At 39.1% G+C, this 18635-nt stretch overlaps 1 protein-coding gene across 1 annotated transcript; it reads left to right on the forward strand.

Annotated features, from left to right (window-relative positions):
- Positions 1-10225: 10225 nt before the first annotated feature.
- LOC115742489 (transcription factor MYB108-like) lies at positions 10226-11531 on the forward strand. Its single transcript, XM_030676795.2, has 3 exons — positions 10226-10506; positions 10654-10783; positions 10882-11531. Exons 1-3 carry the CDS (start codon positions 10371-10373, stop codon positions 11441-11443), a joined length of 828 nt encoding a protein of 275 aa, XP_030532655.1. The 5' UTR covers positions 10226-10370; the 3' UTR covers positions 11444-11531.
- The last annotated feature ends 7104 nt before the right edge of the window (positions 11532-18635 follow it).

The raw sequence follows: 18635 nt of genomic DNA on the forward strand, positions 1-18635 counted from the left end.
CAACCTCCAATCTTATAAGAAAGGAGTCTAACAATTAATACTGGTATATATTATGTTAATGTTCTTTTAATTCAATCGAGTCCGTACTGATATAGAGATTGAATTTGAATATAACTATAGCATGTCCACTTTGGACTGTCTAATTGAAAAATCATCTAGCTTTTGCTAACATTCCACGTGGTTTCAATTGGAGATTTTGTTTTTCAACTGGGTACTGCTGTCGTGTGTCGATTGGTTGGTTCCCAAAACAGGCCGAAGCATTTCTTTTTTTTTTTTGAGTTTTTGAATATTAAAATTGGAAAGGCACAATAATCAAATCGAATAATTTCAGTGTGATTCCCATCTAGAAAGTTAAAAAAAAAAAATACATATTCTGTAATTTTTATTATTCATTTCTTTTCGTTGATGCCCCCACAAATCATTTTTTGCAAGGGGTAAGAATATAAATGAAAATAACCCCCAAGTGCGCAATATGAAGTCCGTCATTATCAATATGGATTCATCAGTCATCATATGAAACCGGTGCAGATTATGGACATATTTTAACAAAAGAAAACAAAAGAAATGCCGATTGAATGTATGAAATTTTGTGGGACCATTGTTAATTATTTATAAAATGACTAGTTAATAGACGAATGCGTGATTTACTATTTAAATACTTTAGCACCCGTCCTCACGCGTTCATCTGAGATTAAAGCATGAAAAATATACAATAGTGGAGACAAGTATTGGTTTGGAAAGATTTGAACCGACTCTAATACCACATGATCACTACTAACCGTTTTAAGAGTAGTTGATCAATGAAGGCATGGTTCGATATCTAATTTTTTTTAAAAAAATATTAGTTAAGGGGTGATTTAATGTTTAAATACTTTAACACCCCTCCTCACGGGTCCATCTAAGATTAAAGCGTGGAAAATATACAATGGTGTAGACAAATATTGGTTTGGGAATATTTGAACGGACTCTAATACTTTATGATCACTGGCGCTGCTAACCATTTTAAGAGTTCAAGTTGGTTCATGAAGGCGTGGTACGATATTAAAATTTTTTAAAATTTTTAAAGGATATTGACAAGACATGTCTATTTTGGAAAAACCATTTAGCATTTTTTGAAGTTTAGAATATTAATTTGCAAAAGAACAATAATCAAAATCGAAGAATTTTAGTGGCGATTCCCATCTAGAAAGTTCGAGTCTCTTAAACAAAGACTTTGGCCGGGCCTATGGCATCATAAAGTTAAATGTTCGGTAATATTTTTACTATACTTTTCAATTCAATTTCCGTTGATGCCCCATAATCTTTTTTTTTTTTCCTTTGCAAGGCATAAGAATATAAATGAAAACGACCCTTCTTACGTAACACAAAGCACGTCATAAATCATGGATATTTATCTTGATCAGATATCCATCAACCGTCGTATAAAAGAATGAGAGAAGGAGCTGAGACCGAATGTTCAATTGATACGGTCAATAAAGAAGATGTTTTATTTTACATCTTGTGTTTATCCACTTTGTAGGATATAAAATCCGATAGGAGGGTGACCACTGACCAAATATGTTTAGGAAAAACGAAAGACAATAGAGGCTTTTTGCAGAGGAGCAAAGAGATCTGGTCAAAAGAATTGAGAAAAGGAATAAATCATATCCATCAACCGTCGTATAAAAGAATGAGAGAAGGAGCTGAGACCGAATGTTCAAATGATACGGTCAAGAAAGAAGATGTTTTATTTTACATCATGTGTTTATCCACTTTGTAGGATGTAAAATCTGATAGCAAGGTGACCATTGACCAAATATGTTTAGGAAAAACGAAAGACAATTGAGGCTTTTTGCAGAGGAACAAAGAGATCTGGTCAAAAGAATTGAGAAAAGGGAATAAAGGGAAAGGCATGGAAAGAAGGATGTTCGAAAAATTAATGAAACTTTTGATCATTTGCACAATTTATGAAAATGGTTCTATTGAAAGGCACGAGGCTAATAATATTTTCTTGGTACAAATCCACATGTAGGAATTTAGTACGAACTGATGCTTTTCTCAATTTATGTTGCGTTTCCGTTTGCAATATATCTCGTGTGAAGAGACTTCTTAATTTTTAGCATCTTAGTAGGGCCGCATTGAATGAATTTTTATCTTGAACCTTGGGATCGCATATAACGATAGCAATTATGATTCAAACCAAACATTTCGTATCGTGGAAAAAGACCCTTGCAGTAGTATTCAAAAGGAATTGCTAGTGCTGGTTACCCTTTTAAAAAATTTCACATATGTCTAAAAAAAGAAGTAATTTTTTTTGCAATGATCTTAAATTAGCTGTTGCTTTCTTTCATTTGGTTCTTGGGATTGGGACACTGAAAATTAATTTAAATAGGGATTATACTTTCTTGGAACATATCCACATGCAGGAATTTAGTACGAACTGATGCTTTTAAAGGAGGGTCTTGCATTTGCACAAGTAGTCAATACTTGGTCTGTTTGCAAGGGGTTTAGTTTAACTCAAGCCATATACTTTGACATAAAGTAATTTGTTAAATAAATTTTATTTCTTACAAATATAATTAATTGTTATGTACTAATTATCATTTGTTAAATACAGCATTACCTTTTGGATTTCATGTTTTGATCTCAACCCGCTACCCCGTTTGTGTCCCATCAGGTTTGGACGGGTAGAATAACCCTATAATAGCCATCCACTTCCATCCCTAATCTCGGTCCTAATTGTCCTCAAAATTTGTACTTTACCCCTAAAGTTTTGTTATTATACAACTTTTGTTTAGAGCTTGTAATCTCCCTTACGATATCGTAGGTTTGCACTGGATAGAATAAAAATCAGCTAGGATAATTGTTAGAGTGTGATGTATACTTTCCATCAAGGGAAAACATTGGGTCCCGCTCCCCAATGGTTAGGCGAGGGTTCGTGAGAGCTGCTTTGGCAGGATTGTAGAGGGCAACAACCCTGGACGCCAAAGCCCATATTTTATTAATATTTTGGGCTTACGCACATGAATAACTACTACTTACATAATTTCTTTATATTGTAATTGAGAGTTGTAACATATCCACATGCATGAATTTAGTACAAACTGATGCTTTTCTCGATTCATGTTGCTTTCCCGTTTTGCAGTATATCTCGTGTGGAGAGACTTCTTAACTTTTAGCATCTTAGTAGGGCCGCATTGAATGACCCTTTACCTTGAACCTTTCGGGTCACATGTAGCGAAAAGCAATTATGATTCAAACCAAATATTTTGCATCGCAGAAAAAGACCCTTGCAGTAGTATTCAAAAGAAATTGCTAGTGTTGGTTACCCTTTTCAAAAATTTCACTATGTCGAAAAAACAAGTAACTTTTTTCCAATGATCTTAAATTAGCCGTTGCTTTCTTTCATTTGGTTCTTGGTATTGGGGCACTGAAATTAAGTAAATAGGGATTATACTTTTTTCCCTCTTTCCTGTTTGGAAATAATGAAATTTTTTTTTTTGCCCTTTTATTTTATGTTGCTTAGTGGATTGCTCCTTTATCTATTTATTATGCTTGGAGTAGCAGGCATCGCTCAATCCAGCTTTTCTATGTGCCAACATTGTACTTTCACTTTTTCCCTTTTTTGGTATAGATTGGTGCTAACATTAGTGAAATAAGTTGTCAAATGCATAACACATCGCTCTATTAAGATCTATAATCTCCGATAAGATTTCGAACTTCAGATGGTTAGAAAACTACAGGACATCATAATGTCTCATCTAGAAAGAGTATTAGCAGCAAATCCAAAATTGAAAATTGTTAACTGATAATAAGTGCAAATTCAATCACAAACCACCCGTTTTGATATCGGTCAATCCGGTCGCTCCACAGGAACTACAACCATAGCTTCTATGTGAATTTTTGCTTCTCGACCACATAAATTATGTAAGGCATAAGGTAATTTTTTTTACTGTCCTCCATTATAAGTTTGACACGACAGGTATATAAACCTGAAATTCCACCTCTCTTTTGACTAAAATAAAGGAACAAATTAAACACTCACTTTGAAGTGGCAATGGCATTTCTTTGAATATATTCGGCTCCATTTATTCTTCTACGCCCAATGGAAAAGCTAGCCTTTTCGTGCATTATGTGTGAGGATTTACATTATATTCATGTTTTTAACTTTTGACCCGTCACTCATATTTTTACCCCTCCACTTGATGAGATTATATGCGATGCACGTTAGACTTAATTTTTTTGGGTGGCAGCACCTTTCCATCTAATTCAAACTTGATCTTTCGCTTTTGAGAATATAGTTGACGGTCAATCGGTGCTGATGCAAATAATATAGTCGACGTTCAATCGGTCCGATGCAAATCTGTATTGATTTGAAAGTAGAGAGGACGAAGCGATACGAGTTTGTTGTTACATTCATATTTTGATCGGACGAGGTGTTGATGAGACATGAAATTTAATGTACAATAACAAATAAAAATTAGTGGTGGCATCGGTCAGAATCAAATCATGTCAATTTTAGATCAAACATATCATGTACGACGTGATTGCAAAAGAATATAGAATGGCCAGACACGCAAAAATCAAATGTCTGTGCTTGTTATAAGAAATTGTGCCTTATTAATGTTGGTAAGTTTCATGGTAGATAGATATAGATTGTTTGACTCGTCTCCTAATAATTCAAAATTTTGCGGAGAACGGTTTATATAACATAGAACGCGGGTTATGGGATCAAATTCTGATATTCGTTCAAATTTTCTCATTAATAATTACCTTAAATCGAGATTAATTTTTGCCCCCAACAATCTTAAGGAGAGATTAATTTTTCTCCCTTCTTTGCACTAGGAAAGTGGGGCAACAATGTGTAGTTCCTGTTCGAGACTTGTTCATCCTCACGTGGTTGGATTACTGTTGTCCTCTTATTCAGTAAATTTCAACTTAACAATGTTGTTCTTTTCACACTATAATGCTGAATAACTAGCAAATGTTCGGTATTGCAATTATTAGCTACAAAAATCGTTTCTGCTGGGTGTTGACACCTGATTTTTTAACGGTCTGGGCGACATTGGGTAATGCCAGGGGATTGCAAACATTTCGTTGACTTGTTGAGTAAGCTAAACCCCACTATTTTTTTTTTTTTTGAGGGGTGCGATCACCAAGCTACCAAGGATATATCTATTCAAAGTAAGAGCACTCAAGGTTGGAATAATTGAAAACATGAGAGAGTGGAATGCATAGTGCTTCTTGATAATTCCAAGGTCTAAAAATTGTATTCGTCAAAAAGTGTTGCAAGGAGAAAGAAAGTGAAAATCGAGACGTGGAAGGATCTCATCCACATACATGTTCATTTTGTGGGAATTTGTTCTAGCTTTAATTTTATTTTTGGTTTTGTTGTTTTTTAGCTTTTGTTTGCCTTGTTCCGTCCAGTCTCCACAGAGGGAGCAGAACCAATTTTGAAGGTTTTAACCCAAGAATTATTCTTGGTGTTACCTCATTTTGACTGCCTACCTTCACAAAGGAGTCCCCTTTATTCTTTCTTACTTTCTTCAATCTTGTTGGATATAAAGTACTTTAATTTGTAAAATTCCTCCGCCGTACCTTTTTTTAATTTGGATTTACTTTAAATGATCCAATGAAGCTACGGATTTTACGGATAGCATATAATGTGGAATATAGGATCGGTGGATCTATCTATAGATTAAGAGGGAGATGCCAGAATAGGTTGTACTTTCAGTGCCATTGTTTTCCTAGGCGGGATATCGGAACATTATATTGTCTTTATTTCTCCGAGTCATTGGTCCTTCATGTGCATGCACAACTTTAAATAATAATATACTAGTTGTTTTCCCTAAAGGAAAATTGGAAATACAAGTTATGATCCTTTTCAAGTGACCATTTTACCCTCGAAACAACATTTATACTAAGAAGTTAGGAACCTTGGGGTCTACTTCTCTTTTCTATAGTAGCACTTGAATAGATTATTCGAGCTAATACTATAACGTGGCTTTAATCTCTACTTCTCTTAATGCGGGTGGAGGAGAATCTATTCAAGTTATGACATTTGGCATGTCCTAATTGCTGTAAGAAGGGTAGGATGTTGACAATTTTTAATTCGGTTATGATTTTCAAAAAATCGGAGACCTGTGTCATGATCATGTATAATCGATAGAAAATAGAGGGGAAAAGTGTCAAAAAAGTCCTAAACCTATTGCATTAGTGTCAATTCAGTTCTAAACCTTTTTTTGTGCCAATTCAGCCCTAAACATTTTGCATTGATGCCAATTAAGTCCTAAACCTTTTATTAGTATGAATTCGGTCCTAAACCTTTTACATTAGTACCAATTTAGTCCTAAATATTTTGCATTTATGCCAATTGAGTTAATTAAGCCAATTTTGATCGAAAATTAATGGCATGGACTTCAATTATCCTACGTGGCACGGTTGGCGCTAACGTGTATATTTTTTAATATTTTTTATGTTTTAAATATTAAAAAAAACAAAAAAATGCTTAAAAAATAATTTAAAATATTAGAATGATACTGAAAAAAAGTCTAAGTTAGCGCTAGCCGTGCCACGTAGGACAATCGATATCCACATCATCGATTTTCGATCAAAATTGACCGAATTAACTCAATTGGCATAAATGCAAAATATTTAGGATTAAATTGGCACTGATGCAAAAGGTCTAGGACTAAATTAGTACCAATAGAAGGTTTAGAACTGAATTGACACCAATACGAAAGATTGAGGATTGAATTGGTACAAAAAAAAGGCTTAGGATTGAATTAATACTAATGCAATATGTTTAGGACTTTTTTGACATTTCTCCCGAAAATAGAGACATGGTAAAGATCTTCATCATATACTGGACGATGTCCATACATACCAAATGACATAGACATCGTAGCCTGTTTATAATTTACCTTATCTATTACAACCAAGCAATTATTTCCATTGACAAAGTAACTGACTTCTTCAATTCTTGTACGTTTGGGTCTCTCACCCCACGATTTGACTTAATCATCTGCGTAAATTTTTGTTGTCAACTTATTTGAAGAGGTAGCGTGCGACTTCTATATGAATTTTTGTTTTGCTTTCTTCACATAACATTTATATAGATAATTCAACGCTTGACAAGTAGTGACAAGGTCAAAATTGAAAGGCAGAGAGGTTCTTTAGACGCTTGACATTTTTTTTTTTTTGGGGGTCGGACTTTAGACGCTTGACATTAAGGGAGAGCATTTGTGGACACTTGACCCCAAAGTAGCCGGCGCTTGGACAAATTTCGATCTAAGTCCCATGTTTGAGACCATTTTGTAAGAGACTTAAACCCTAGAAAGCACCTCAAAAGTTGAGAAGGTGAAATTGCATTGAGCAGCTCCTTCACACCCCCATTTTGTTTGGTCAATCGTCAAGAAACTGACGCAATGTTCGGGACATATGAGAAGATTAATTAACAATTACAGTTGAAAATTAGGTTTGCACTCTACGCATTTCAAAAACTGCACATAGATTTACGTGTTCCACATGGTGCCCATGCCCACAAGCGAGCGAGTAGCGAAAATACACTCTATTGAAATTGAAAGTAACCAAGATAATCACATTATCATCGAGTTCCCGACAATGACATCACAAAAAGTAAGCCGTTTTTTGGAAACAGTTTGTGATCTTGAATAAGTTAAGAACCAAATTACATCCATGAATTGCATCTCCGCTTCCCTTGTTTGAATCTTGGGTTCACGGTTAGGCAGATCTCCAAGATCATTTTGCTTCAATGGTTACACAAAAATCAATAAAAAACATTGTCCTCGGTTGACATTCTAGGTTCTTTTTTCCGGTACACATCATTCTTCTATTTAATCTCCAAATAAAATCATATTTGTCAACTTATTGTAATTAAAATTATACCCATTTGACACTCTAATTTCTCTATTCGGGTTCCTCCCATTCTTTTATTTAACCTCCGAATATCATCTTATTTGTCAACTTATCACGAACAGTACCTTGGATTATTCTCTTCTAGATCGGTCACATGAAGCCAAAATAGTTAGTCAACTCACACATCTGGCAGTTGACCTTTTCCCCTCCTCAGCATCAAACCCTAAAATCTCCCAAAAATATTCTTGACTCACCTAACGCTAGCATTGAAATTGAAGATGCGAAATGTTTTGTCCTATGTTAGTGATTTTGTCACCATTCTTGAATGGTTGACCTTCCAGATTTGACTCAATAATGAAGAGACAAAGAACCACAAGAGACAAGCAACTCGTGTACTTCCCCGAGTTGGGACAAAACTGTTGTGGCGTGGACGACCAATAGGGTCACTCTACAAGTCCACGGTGGCCTAAACAAAACGTATAACAATAATTTGCCTAAAAAGCAAATTGGACATACTCTTGTGGCCGGTCCACATTGTAGTTTTGTTTAAAGAAAATTGGGCATGATCTACACATGGAGGAGACCACATTGTCCGAGCTGTCCCGTAATTTGGTTTGCATACGAGGATTTAACTTGTAACCTTCTTGTAAGAAGGTGAGTCAAGATGTGAGAATTTTCAATGGAATTGTTAGGAAATCAAGTACAATAACACTCCGACCAAAAAAAAAAAAAGTACAATAACACATTGACCGCTCCATTCAAAGGGGTAAAGAAATTTGTACAAGAAAAACCTAGTTTTCAACGTTGAGATAATCCACGTCATCACGTCGTCACCTACATGATGCATAGTGCATAAAACTTTTAGGGGGTTGAACTTCACTTACGTCGCTAAGTCATAACAACATTTGCCAATAAGTTGATCAACTTTGATTTTAACAATTAATGCACTGTCATCGGAATCGGCGGTCAGTTTTCCAACAAAGAGGATGACGGAGCAGTCGTGTGGCAATGACGTGGCGTTTAGAAGTTCAACTTCATGTCTGCGACGTCAGAAGTTTGCTAGGAAATTGGTCAGGTTCCAACCAACATACGTTGGTTATTAAGAGATGAATGTTCACTGTTTAGGGTGATTGGAACTGAAGTTTAGTGACTTCAATGCAAATTTCAACTGAATTTCAGTGACTAGAGACGGGATTTACTTAAATTTCGAGGCTCCTGCTGTATGTCTTGGTGTTAGAATTATTAGGAGCCATGATGTCGAGAGAAAGAAGGAATCGCTTAGACAAAGAAGAAGAAGAAGAAGAAGAAATAATGAATAAGAATATTTTCTGCCATTTTTATCCATTGATACAACCTCTTGTATTGATAGGAATCATATCTACAATTAAGGAATCACAAATGGAAACTAAATATTTGATTTGATGATTGATGGAAAGAAGAAAAGTCTGATTTCTGATTTGGTGGAGCTTGATTTTCGGTGTTGTGATTCTGTTAAGACTTGGGTTTGTGTATGTCGAATACATTATAGTCTCAAATTATATGTGAACCTACGTGATCCAGTGGATGAAATAACATTTGGCTACTGTATGAACCCGAGCATGTGCAATGGTTTAGGGGATGATTATATTCATAGCCGGAAATAGGTGATCGCTCTTGGTCCTTATTACAAAATAGAGCTTGTCCTGTGGTGACTGATCATCGACTAAGACTCTTCATCGACTAAGACTCTCTCAAGTACGCGACTCGATTTAAAATTGTGAGGGGCACGGGATTCGGGTCATCCTATAATCACGACGTATCACTCTGAAAAAAATTATACCTAAACCGTCAGGGGCATATACAGATCATGTACCATCATGTGTGATGCATGGTCAACTTGGCATCCGAGTCCAAGGATCGTATTTCGGTCTCACCCGGGTCATGACGCTATGGACAATCATGGGGGTGAGAATAATAATCTAACCCAAACTCAAAGAAAACCTTGTTCAAGATGTACACCAACAAAGATAAAGTACTAAAATCTCCATGTGGGGCTTAAAGAAAGGAGTTAAACAAACTCACCTCCCCCGCAGAGAATCAAGCATGTTTTGCGACTTGAACACAAGAAAATTGTATTAAATTAATCTAATCTTGATGGTGCCATTAGTGCAGCGCGTGCGGAGTTTTAGCAGAGGCGGACAAAGTCAAAGGGTCAAACTTAGAGAATATTAAATTCCCAGTCGCTGAAGAATTTTAACGAGGTTCGCCGGCTCTTCAAATCTGAAGCGCGTTTACTACCATTTTGCCACTTTCTCTCTTTCCCTCCTCTGCAATCCATCGTCATCAATCTAAAGCCCTTCGCTCTCTCTCTCTCTCTCTCTCTCCCCTTCTCTATATATACCCTCTTTATCTGAACTATCTTTGCACGAGTCTAGTTAGTCTGAAGCACTCCCATCCACCCAAAACAATTCCAAGCTTTCGACTTGTGTATTGACCACGACAGCCATCGTCTCGTGCTTCTTCAGCGGGAAACAATGGACGTTGGAAGCGAGAACGAAATGGTTACTGACGTCAAGAAAGGCCCGTGGACCGAGGAAGAAGACGCCGTGCTCCGGACCTATGTTGAGACTCACGGCGAAGGCCGGTGGAACTCCGTCGCTTATTTCGCTGGTACCCACCTCTTCCCTCTCTCTCTCTCTCTCTCACACACACACACACACACACACACACACACACACACACAGAGACACAGACACGCAGATACACAAACACTGTGTGTTTTCATAACTTGTGAAACGATTGATTTCGTGCATGCAGGCTTGAGAAGAACCGGGAAGAGCTGCAGATTAAGATGGTTGAATTACCTGCGACCCCAAGTCCGACGTGGAAACATCTCTCTTGAAGAACAGCTCATCATCCTCGAGCTCCATTCTCGCTGGGGCAACCGGTACTTTCAACGTTCCCTCATGAGCAGCATGTTTCCTTAGGCTTTTCTAAACGCTTCTTGAAAGACTGATGTTTTCTAGCTGTTGTCGATTCGAAAAGGTGGTCGAAAATCGCGAAACATTTGCCGGGGAGGACCGACAACGAGATAAAGAACTACTGGAGGACCAGAGTGCAAAAGCAAGCCAAGCAGCTGAAATGCGACGTGAACAGCCAGCAATTCCGGGACACGATGCGCTACGTGTGGATGCCCCGGTTGGCGGAGCGGATCAGGGCCGCCGAATCCAAGGGTCGACCGGCGTGCCTCCCCATATCTTCCTCAAACGACCCGACATTCGATGACGTAGGTGCCCACACAGCTGAGCTCAAGTCGGACCGGAAGGACCCGAGCTTCATGCCCGAGCCATCGTTGGGGATCTCGTCGGACTCCTGCTCCGAAGCCCAAGTTTCTCCAGTTTCGGGACTCACCGAGTGCTACAATCTGCCGGACGGCTCGACCTGCGGGCTGGGGAGCGGAGCTGGGCATTTGGGTTGGGATATACCGGGTCAAGAGGATATCATGAGCAGCGAGTTATTATTGGACGGCGGAGATTCGTGGGATAGCTTGTGGAATGAAGAGAACATATGGTTCCTGAGACAGCAACTATCCGACGACCACTTCTAGAAGGAACTTGCATATTTTATTTTTTTTATTCCTATTTTATTTCTTTCATTAGGTGGGGTTAAAAGAAAAAAGAAAAAAAAGAGAGAAGGGAATTCGCTTACGTGACGTAATTTGGCACTTAGTTGAGCTTGGGGAAAGAATGATCCAGACATGATGTGGCAAAAAGAAAAATTTTTGTTGAGTCACGCTTTGCAAAACCCTAATGTACGGTCGTGCATCATGGTTTCAAAAGTCGCTTGATGTCGAAACCGGATGTTTATCATTAACTTTATTCAACGTGACGATAATGTCTTCATCTCCTGTGGCCAGCCCGTGATAAGATTTGATCGATAAAGATCATCTAATCTAATTATGTGATTACATATTCCAAATGCTGATCAATCACCTAATTATGGTTAGCTTCATGCAAGCATGCAAGCCTCCGAAGTGATATGCCGATAGTCAACTTTGAGGGCTTGCAGCTCATCGTGCTTCAGTTGAATTCATTACTAGATTTGAGTCATTCGCCTATATAAATCAGAGATTAGGTCCTCTTAGAACCTTACATGTGGGTACACGAAGGAGACATTTTTTTTTTTTTTTAGGTGTATGACATTGATAATGGCAAGTCTCCAAGAGGGGCTACTGTAGCCATCGCGAACCTGACTATTAGGTTTTTCATTCACCTGGATAATAACATATGTCATTCACGAGAGGTACGACAGGTTGGTCAACAACAAATGCTTGAAGTGAAATATTTGATGGGTCTAATCTTATTCAAAGCTCAATGAGATGGTATTCAAATAGTATCGAGGTGAAAATTGCGGCAATCTCATGCATATTTCATTACAAAAGGTCGGAACCAACATGATTAGGGCTTCATACAGGCCAAAAAGAGAGTGACCAAGAAACTATTCCAACACACATTGGTTACTATTAACGTGACAAAACGTTTTACACAAGCGGCTCTCTCCGCCATTGATTTAAGAGAGTCGACAGTTAAAATCCTCAAATCAACAGTGGATAAAACGCCGGCTGTGGAAAAATTTTCTCGACACCAGCGGCGGCGTGTGTCCTCTATTGAGGTTCCCTCCTAAACTCAAATTCCTATGTCCGCCCCCATCCACAGGTTTAGTATGTATACTCTTTGCACGCGATCGAGAATCTTTTTTGACCTTATCGGATTCTCACGTAGAACTCAACCAAAACAACTATTGGCATTTGAAAAATAGAGGAAACATGAGATGATGAATCGGATCGGACCACCACGATGGAAACTTAAGACTCCAAAACTTCTCATTCGGTTGAAACAAGAATAAGCACTCAAAAGCCGCAATAGATTCTTTGAACTTGTTCTAGTGCTGCAAAAGAAAAAAAGAGTTAAAGTATAGAATTTTAGTAAAATAAAGAGCACAACAATTCGGTTGAAACAAGAGCACCCACACGGGTCTAAGTTGACATGATTTCATTGAAAAAAGATACTTTATACCTCAATCGATGTCACAAGTTTGGATTTGTTCTACCTCCTCGTGTACTTATTTAGACTTTTTAGTCATTTACTCCAAGACATTTCCCTAACTTTTTTTTTTCCTTGTTACTAAGGGCGCGCATGACAACACTTTTGAAGTAGAATTTCTGCTTCAGAAGTGTTTATAGAGCAGAAATCTATTTGGTTACGCAACTTCACTTTTCTATTTCTGAATTTTTTTTTTTTTTTGTTTCAGAAATAGTTTTAGAGTTATTTGAAAAAGTAAAATAAAAGAAAAAAAAATTACTTCTCTTCAAGAGTAGAAAAATCAACTTATGATAAAGTAAAAGTGTCGCCGTATTGAAAAATGAGAAGTGATAAGGACATTAGCCAATGTTCGTTGGTCCGACCAGGGAGGGATCCTGTTTGAGAAGGACGTTGAATTCCAAAATGTGCCCCATTATTTTATGCTTTTTTCTAGATGGAGCTGCTAAGTATTGTTTAATTTGCTAATGGAGGGGTCTGCCCTCAGTAAACGGGTAAGTGGAATTCCAGGGTAATCATGAGTGCCTTCTGCACACGAAAATGGGATCACTGCTTACGTCACCCGGATGTAATATTTTAGCTCGAGGCGGGTCCCGCCAAAAATAATGGGCTGGTCAAACTTATGATGGACAATATGGCATGTTTGACGAGGATGTGTGTACGCAGGACCAATTTTCAGCTCCTATGCGACTTCGGAAATTTTCGGCGACCGACGTTTAACTAACAAAGCTGCTCCATCATGACTTGCATCGTTTGCAGCCTATTCAAAGATGGACAAATTATAGTTGTAAAACTAGCAGAAACAAAATTAGCACAAGCATGGCGCACCTCGGTTGAATTTTTGCACGTGTGAGTTATGTTAGAAAGTCTCACTTCGGAGAATTGAGAAAAAAGTATAAAAAATGTGACGACCTGAATTTTACCGAAATTTGGATTAATCAGAAAAAAAAATGGTAAGTGGGGCAGTTAATTTACACGGAGTAGATTATTAGACTTCAGTTGCAACGGGCAGCAGTGAGATTGAAATTGGTGAAAGTGTGAGGCGAGGAGTTACTATGGATTGCGAAGAAATTGTTCACGCAGAAATTTGTACATGGTTTGGGCGCGAACTTGCCCAATCATCTCTCTCTCGTGGGATCCGTGAGCCGCCCCCGGTTTGGGGCGAACTCCCTCATTGCCCCGAGCCCCCCCCCCCCCAACAATCCTTCTCTCTTGCTAGAACCATCCCCGAGCTCGGCTTAAGATGTGTATGGTAATACATCCCGAAGTGGATTTTTCCTCCATAAGTGCTTTTGGAGCACTTCTAAAGTAAAAATCCTTTTGGTAATGTAATTTCTGAAGCGGAAATCCGTTTGGTAAAAAATTTTATTTTTGAAAGAAATTTGTACTTCCGAAGTGAATTTTTACTTATGAAGTTTTTTTTTTTCTCAATTTGAGAAGTTAAAAAAAATCACTTCTCAACTCAAGAAGCACTTCTCGCCTCATCCTTGTTTCATCACACCTCACCCCCTTTTCAACCACGCTCGCCTTCGCCGCCGCCCATGACCACCGCTATTGACCACCGTCGATCGCCGACCATCGTCAACCTCCACCGGCTGCCGCTCATCGCCGCCCGCAACCATCGCCAACCACCGACCATCGCCTGCCATTGCCCACCGCAAACCTCCGCTGGCCGCTGCCCACCGTTGCCACCCTTTGATCGCCCCCCACCGCCAACCACCGCCAACCCCCGTCACCAACGGCCGACCACCGCCCACCGCCATCTGCCGGCTAACCGCCGACCTTTGCCGCCGAGTCGACATCTCCAACCGTCGGAATAAGAGATAAATAATATTTTTTTGTTCTTAAAAAAGTAAATGATATTTTTAATAATAAAATTTATTTTTTAAATAAATTTAAAAAGTTTAAAAATCAAGGAAAAATTTTTCTGCCACCGACAATAATTTTTTATAGAAGATTTTGCGTTAATAATGTTTTAGAAGTAGAAATTTTGAACCGTTATCAAACGAATTTCTTTATTTAGAAATCAACTTTTGGAGTAGAAGGAGAAAAATCAACTTCTAATTTTAAGCAAAAGTTGATTTTCGAAGCAGAAATGTTGTCATCCACGCCCTTAACTCCGACCGGTGCCACAGTTTGTCGTCAACAGCCCTCGAGACCAAGCGCCGCAACTCTGTCGCCCACAACTCGCCGCCGACCTGGGTCCACGCACAGCCGAGAGGGAAAAGTGAAGTCGAGCTCATTTCTTCATCCATGCTGCCTCCGTCTCTTCGCGCATCCTCCCAGGCGAGTGAAATTTCTAATCCTCGCTACTGAAGCTAGATATGGGATTGCGGTTTAGGCGAAAACGCTCGGATTGGTTTTTAGTGCCGCCTAAGTAAGATGATGCTTGCATGGTATAGTGAATGGCGTTGCATGTTGAAAACGTTTGTCAAATTAAGGTCCCGTAGATATGGGTAGTCGGTATTTGGAAGTTGATCGTCCTGGATGTCGACGAAGTGAGGTGGATTAGAGATAGACGTGGGTACGAGTATTTGTCCGGGAGCCCCACATGGGTACTGACGTTACTAGTGCTTGCAGTTCAAATCAAATTGTTGGATTACGGACTTACGACTAGAGGGTGTTCAGATTCAGGGGTTGAGCGTTGCACGTATCGTTGAGATCGACGAGAATCAAAGGTGGGAGTGTGTTGTGGTAGTCCGGCCGAGCAGCCCCGCAGGGGGGGGTTGGAATCGTGCAGTATTATATCGGCTTGCTGGCTCCGCGGCTTAAACTGGACTATTGAGATCACTAGTAGCCGGGTGGTGCATCGAGTGTCGTGATTCGGGATCCAGGTAACACGAAGTGTAGCTGCACTACTCCTTGGATTCCGACCGTGAGCTGCAGGCGTGGCCGCAGAGGTTATAGTTTACGTGTACCGGTCCAGGCGGTTCTGCCACTCGATTTGTGAGATTTGTGACTATCCTAGTGCTTGCTGTGGAGTCCAATAGGTTTGTTACGTATCGGTTCTTCAACGTCCTTGAGATGCAGGACGACGACGGACTTACGGGACCGATTCCATTTGCACCTTCTGGTGGCGGCGGATCACGTCAAAGTTTGACGTGGGTGAAGCCTGAAGAATGTACAGATAGGTTTTGGACGGGTTCGCGATCCTGGGGTCCCTTTTTTATTATGGTCGTGCAGTAGTCAGGGGTGGACAATAGTGTCCGTCGGAGCTGATGGCCGTTGGTGATGGGGGAGCTGATGTTTATTAGTTATGGACTCCCATATGGTCGTTCCTTGTTTAATTTTGAAATTTGGGATGATGTCCTTAAACTTCTTATTATACATAAAGTGAGTATTTTTATAAATTTTGTTGAATAATCTTGCTGCATATGTGCTATGGGTTAGGAAAAACTAAGAGTAAGACCATCTCATTTAGATATCGTGCCTGCCAATTTTCTTTTTGCATACACTTGTATTTTTGTCCATTCTTCCGCATGCGTCCCATTATAAGTAATAAAAGATTAAAATAGAACGCGATTAGAGTATGGATTAAGGTCGGGGTCCCGATAAGGTTAGTATCAAAGTACGAATTAAGGATGGGCCGTGATATAAAAAAGTCCTAAACATATTGTTTTGGTGCCAATTCAGTCATAAACTTTTTATTGGTGTCAATTCAATCCAAAACTTTTTGTATTTGCATCAATTAAGTTCATCCGACCAAATCTAATGAGGACGTGCATTTGCAAGCCCAAAAAAGAAGTGAAAGAAACGAAAGTGAAAAAAAAAGAATAAGCCAAAAAAGCTATTTAAAATATTTAAAAGATGTTCACGTTAGCGGCAGCCGCGTCACGTAGGACAATTGACTTCCACATCGGCAATTTTTGATTAAAATTAGCCATATGAACTCAATTGACACAAATACAAAAGGTTTAGGACTGAATTGACTTCAATAAAAGGTTTATGACTAAATTTGCACCAACACAATAGGTTTATGACTTGTTTGACACTTTTCTTAAGGATTGGTGTGATACAAAATTGTTAATATATTCTAGTTGGCTTGTAACTCATTGATTTATACTTTTTAGTAAATGTAGGTCTAACTGAATATGTTGAAGGACTCGGACTTGAGCTCACTCTTGGTGATCTTTCCGGATAAAGGTATTTGATTTCTCTTGCCATAGTGCATGATAAGGTTGGGGGCCCTAATCTGTTTTGATATTTGGTGAATATCTTAAGAAAAAAATCTAGTGACCAACACGATTTTCAGGCAATTGGCGTTGTGATGTAGCAACGCGGTCGACAGCAGCCTTCATGGCCTAGTCTGGAGAAAGAAGCCAAGATAAAAGTGGGCATTTAATACCCGAATTAAGGGAGAGCATACCTAATACTGAGTTCATGCATGCATGAGGGGGGATTGTTGAGATACATATGTAGATTGTGTCAACTAATTATTCATATATCTTACATGGCTCCTCTCTTGGTAATCTCCGTAAATAAAGGCAAGAGACTTTTACCGCGCACTCTTAACATGTACTACAAAGTTGTGCATAACCCTTTCTCACATTTGTGTCTAACTCAAAACTTTGGAAACCCTACCATGGAAATATAAAAAAAATAGCAGAAGTCAGAAAGTTTGGGTAGGGTATACATGTATGACATTAGAGAATGCCATTTGGAACCGTGAGCCCGGAACCGGCCCGTTGACCGGGCCCACGGTTCCAAACCGGAACCGGAACCGGGAACGGAATCGGCCCGGAACCACCGGTTCCGAGCCGGTTCCGACCCGTAATTTTGAAAAAAAATTATAGTGTTAGTGGGGCAAAGAGCTGTTGGGCTCTTTGCCCCCTAGGCCCTGCGGGCTCTCCCCTCCCTCCTAAACGGCTCTTTGGGCCGTTGGCCCAAAGAGCCGTTGCCTTTTAATTAAAAAAAAATTGAATTATTTTTATTTTTTACCTATAAATACCTATACTCTTCCTTTCATTTTTCTCACAAATTCTCTCAACAATTCTCTTAAATTCTCTCAAATCCTCTCAAATCCTCTCAATTCACTCAAATTCTCTCAATTCTCTCAATCCCGACTCAATTCTTTCAATCGGATTTCCGATCAATTCTCTAAAAAATGGCAAGTGGAAGAAGAAATGCCGACAAGGGCAAGATGGCTATATAAGATTCCGAGCATCCCATTCCTGAATATGATCCTCGTGAGTATGCATGTTGGGAAGACGACGACGATAATATCAACTATGTCCCGATTCCGAACGTCGAGCACATCCCAACACAAGAAAGTCTTCATCCTCCCACGGTGTCGAAGAAACGTCAACGGCAAATGAGCCGGAACGGAAGGGCTGAGATAATACATCCGACTTGTGGCTACACTTCGACAAGGTACGTGATGAAGGCGAAGGTAAGTATAATATAAAATGTAAATATTGTTCGCAAACGTATAAATTTACGAAATGAGAGGGCTACGGAACATTCCGTAGGCATTTGACGAAAAAACATCCAACGCAAGCGGGGATCGACAATACGCAATAATAAATTTCCGGGTACGCCACTTCTAATCCTCATCCTATATTTCGTTACACCGATGCATTTTATAAACAAACATTAGGTGAATATGTTGCCCTTGATCATGCTCCATTTAATTTTGGTGAAAATTTTAATATGAAATATTTGATAAATACTGCGTTGGTTCCGCAAGCACCAACTATTCCA

Source organism: Rhodamnia argentea, chromosome 7 (genome assembly GCF_020921035.1).
Source record: "Rhodamnia argentea isolate NSW1041297 chromosome 7, ASM2092103v1, whole genome shotgun sequence".
Taxonomy (NCBI): Eukaryota; Viridiplantae; Streptophyta; class Magnoliopsida; order Myrtales; family Myrtaceae; genus Rhodamnia; species Rhodamnia argentea.

Bases quoted from the DNA above. Each gene is read 5' to 3' on its own strand.
- LOC115742489 (XM_030676795.2), top strand. From the start codon at position 10,371: ATGGACGTTGGAAGCGAGAACGAAATGGTTACTGACGTCAAGAAAGGC. The intron at 10,507-10,653 runs GTACCCACCTCT...TCGTGCATGCAG, and splicing joins CTCCGTCGCTTATTTCGCTG to GCTTGAGAAGAACCGGGAAG. The intron at 10,784-10,881 runs GTACTTTCAACG...CGATTCGAAAAG, and splicing joins CATTCTCGCTGGGGCAACCG to GTGGTCGAAAATCGCGAAAC.